The sequence below is a fragment of the Vigna unguiculata genome, chromosome 1, assembly GCF_037176805.1.
Source record: "Vigna unguiculata cultivar grain cowpea cultivar isolate G323 ecotype 2 chromosome 1, ASM3717680v1, whole genome shotgun sequence".
NCBI lineage: Eukaryota > Viridiplantae > Streptophyta > Magnoliopsida > Fabales > Fabaceae > Vigna > Vigna unguiculata.
The window spans coordinates 15,002,585-15,006,470 of record NC_140792.1 but is presented as its reverse complement, the minus strand read 5'-3'; the positions used below and the strand labels follow the sequence as shown (position 1 = coordinate 15,006,470).

Genomic DNA, 3,886 nt, shown 5'->3' with positions numbered 1-3,886 from the left:
CCTTTGTTTATCATGATATTGATGTAGCTGATACTAGATTTGATGTTAACAAGGATGTGGTGGATGGCCAGCTTGTTAATGAGGCTGAGAGCAGTCCCAAGGAGGAGGTAGAGAAGGAAGCGGCGCGGGAGGAGAAGGATGCAAAAGCTGCCGTGGAGGGTGATGATAACAAGGCGGCATAGGAATTTTATTGTTTATGATTTGAAACTAGTCACGAGTTCTACGTTTGTAATAATCCGTACACTATTTTACTTTGCTTTTAATATGATTAATACTTTGTGTATGCTATGTTGTTTATTTGATGCCGATAACTTATGTGATAGTGGTGCGTTAGTGGTATTGTATAATTGTGAGTGGGTGTTTTGATGTATGTGATGTTTTGCAAATTCGATTTTTTCTTCAGGGTATTCAACCCCGACCGTTTACTTGTGGTAAGTGTGGGAAACAAATTAACATCAAGTTAAAGGTGTTCAACCCAAGCCGCCTACCTGTGGTAAGGGTGGGGAACTTAAACGAATTAACATAAAATTAAGGGTGTTCGACCCAGACCGCTTACTTGTGGTAAGGGTGGGGAGCTTAAGCGAATTAACATCAAGTTAAGGGTGTTCGACCCAGGCCGCCTACTTGTGGTAAGGGTAGGGAACTTTAAATGAATTAACATCAAGTTAAGGGTGTTCGACCCAGGTCGCTTACTTGTGGTAAGGGTGGGGAACTTAAACGAATTAACATAAAATTAAGGGTGTTCGACCCAGGCCAGCTTACTTGTGGTAAGGGTGGGGAACTTAAACGAATTAACATAAAATAAAGGGTGTTCGACCCAGGCCGCTTACTTGTGGTGAGGGTGGGGAACTTAAACGAATTAACATAAAATAAAGGGTGTTCGACCCAGGCCGCTTACTTGTGGTAAGGGTGGGGAACTTAAACGAATTAACATCAAGTTAAGGGTGTTCGACCCAGGCCGCCTACTTGTGGTAAGGGTAGGGAACTTTAAACGAATTAACATCAAGTTAAGGGTGTTCGACCAAGGCCGCTTACTTGAGGTAAGGGTGGGGAACTTAAACGAATTAACATAAAATTAAGGGTGTTCGACCTAGGCCGCTTACTTGTGGTAAGGGTGGGGAACTTAAACGAATTAACATAAAATTAAGGGTGTTCGACCCAGGCCGCTTACTTGTGGTAAGAGTGGGGAACTTAAACGAGTTATCATCAAGTTACGGGTGTTCGACCCAGTTTGTGGTAAGGGTAGGGAACTTTAAACGAATTAACATCAAGTTAAGGGTGTTCGACCCAGGCCGCTTACTTGAGGTAAGGGTGGGGAACTTAAACGAATTAACATAAAATTAAGGGTGTTCGACCTAGGCCGCTTACTTGTGGTAAGGGTAGGGAACTTAAACGAATTAACATAAAATTAAGGGTGTTCGACCCAGGCCGCTTACTTGTGGTAAGGGTGGGGAACTTAAACGAGTTATCATCAAGTTACGGGTGTTCGACCCAGGTCGCCTACTTGTGGTAAGGGTGGGGAACTTAAACGAATTAACATCAAGTTAAAGGTGTTCGACCAAGGTTGCCTACTTGTGGTAAGGGTGGGGAATTTAAACGAATTAACATAAAATTAAGGGTGTTCGACCCAGGCGGCTTACTTGTGGTAAAGGTGGGGAACTTAAACGAATTAACATCAAGTTAAGGGTGTTCGACCCAGGCCACCTACTTGTGGTAAGGGTGGGGAACTTAAACGAATTAACATCAAGTTAAGGGCATTCGACCCAGGCCGCCTACTTGTGCTAATGGTGGGGAACTTAAACGAATTAACATAAAATTATGGGTGCTCGACCCAGGTCGCTTACTTGTGGTAAGGGTGGGAACTTAAATGAATGCGAGAAGTGAAGTGAAGAATAGTCGTGAAGTTGGGAACCCTTTGTTTATTCATGAAATCTGGGCTGCCTCGTTAAAACCTCCCCGGCCAAAACCCTGCTTAGGGAAAAAAGACCAGGTGAGGAAAAAGAGTAAACCCAAGGTTATAAGTGTTTGGTACAAAACTTGTCCTTAACTAAAGTAAAACTTTAGATGGGATACATTCCATGTATTGCGTATTTCTTCCCCAGACAACTACTTTAGTCGATATGCTCCTCCCCTAGCGTCTTCACGTATTCGGTATGGGCCGTCCCAATTTGCGGAGAACTTGCCATTCTTCTTTCTTGCACTGTTGGCCATTCTCCAAACTAAGTCTCCTTTTGCGAACGATCTTAGGCATAGGTTGGCGTTAAATTTCCTGGCGGCTGTTTGATTGAGGGGTACACCTGTAGGCCCACAACACTTCTACTAGTTCTTCTGGCCATCGGCCTTTGGCGTTGTTTAACCGCTTGCGTAGCTCCAATAGTATAACCTTGTTTGCCGTCTCGGCCTGTCCGTTGGTCTATGGGTGTTCAACAGAGCTGGTTACGTGTTTGATGCCCAAATCGGTGTAGAACTTAACAAGTTCTTTATATATAAACTGTCGGCCATTGTCGGTGATGATGGTATGTGGGACGCCATATCAGCATATGATATCCTTCCAAACGAATTGTTGTACTTGTTGGGCTGTAATGGTGGCAAGCGGTTTGGCTTCTATCCACTTGGTGAAGTAGTCGACGGCTACTATCAGGATTTTTACTTGGCCTTTGCCGGGGGAGAAGGGGCCGAGGATGTCCATTCCCGAGTTTGCAAAGGGCCAAGGGGATAGTATAGAATGAAGATGTTCTTGTTTCTGGTGAATGAGGTTGCCATGTTTTTGGCACGGTATGCATTTCCTGACGAAGTCTTGGCAGTCGGCCTCCATGGTTAGCCAGAAGTAACCGGCGAGAAGGATTCGGGTAGTCATGGTGTGCGCGACGGAATGGTAGCCGCATATGCCCTAATGTAATTCTTTAATTATGTACTGAGCTTGTTCTGCTGTAACGCATTTGAGAAGTGGCTGGTCGTATCCGCATTTGTAAAGGTCGTCGCCTATCATCGTATACCTAGCGACTTTAGTTATCCAAACTCTATCGGCGTTAGGTGGAGGGTTACCGGTTTTGAGGTACTGGATGTAAGGGGTTGTCCAATTGTCGGCTTGGTCTTGGGTTAGGTTATGGCAAGTACTTGTGATGGAAGGGGCGGGTAGTGTTTGCTGTAATAGGGATCGGTGTCGGCTTTTTAACTTGGAGCAGACTAGTTTGGATAATATGTCGGCTCTGACGTTTTCGGATCTGGGAATGTGTTGTATGCAGACTTGTTCGAAGGCGAACTGGACGACTTTTCGGACTAGATGGTAATATTGTAGGAGGGCAGAGTCTTTGATTTGGAACTCGTCATTTAGATGGCTTACAGTGAGCCTGGAGTCGGTTTTGCATGTTAGTGATTTGATACCAACCTCGCGGGCCAAGGATAAGCCAACGAGGATGGCTTCGTATTCGGCTTGGTTGTTAGAGGTCTTGAAGGCAAAGTGTAGGGATTTTTTGATGAGGATGTCGTTGAGGCCTTCTAGTACGATGCCAGCACCTGTTCCCTTCGGGTTGGATGAACCATCAACATTAAGTGTCCATTGGTCCGCTTCAGGAGTTGGAGATCGTTGACAAAGTCTAGAAGGCATTGAGCTTTGATGGAGCCATAAGGTTCATAGCGGATGTTGAATTCGGATAACTCAACGACCCAAGATGACATCCGCCCTGCAAGGTCTGGTTTCTGCAATATTTTCTAAATTGGATAGTCGGTTTTGATCATTATGTTATAATTTTGGAAGTGTGGGCGTAGGCGGCGGGTTGCATGTACCAGGGATAGGGCCAATTTTTCCACCATCTGGTATCTGGTTTCGGGGTCTTGTAGGGTTCTACTAACGAAGTAAACAGGATGTTGGTTGCCGCCGACATCT

At 45.1% G+C, this 3,886-nt stretch overlaps 1 protein-coding gene across 1 annotated transcript; it reads right to left on the bottom strand.

Moving 5' to 3' along the window:
* Positions 1–2,890: 2,890 nt before the first annotated feature.
* On the bottom strand, positions 2,891–3,607 carry LOC146888737 (uncharacterized). Its single transcript, XM_085666053.1, has one exon. It carries the CDS (start codon positions 3,605–3,607, stop codon positions 2,891–2,893), a length of 717 nt encoding a protein of 238 aa, XP_085522179.1.
* Positions 3,608–3,886: the final 279 nt, after the last annotated feature.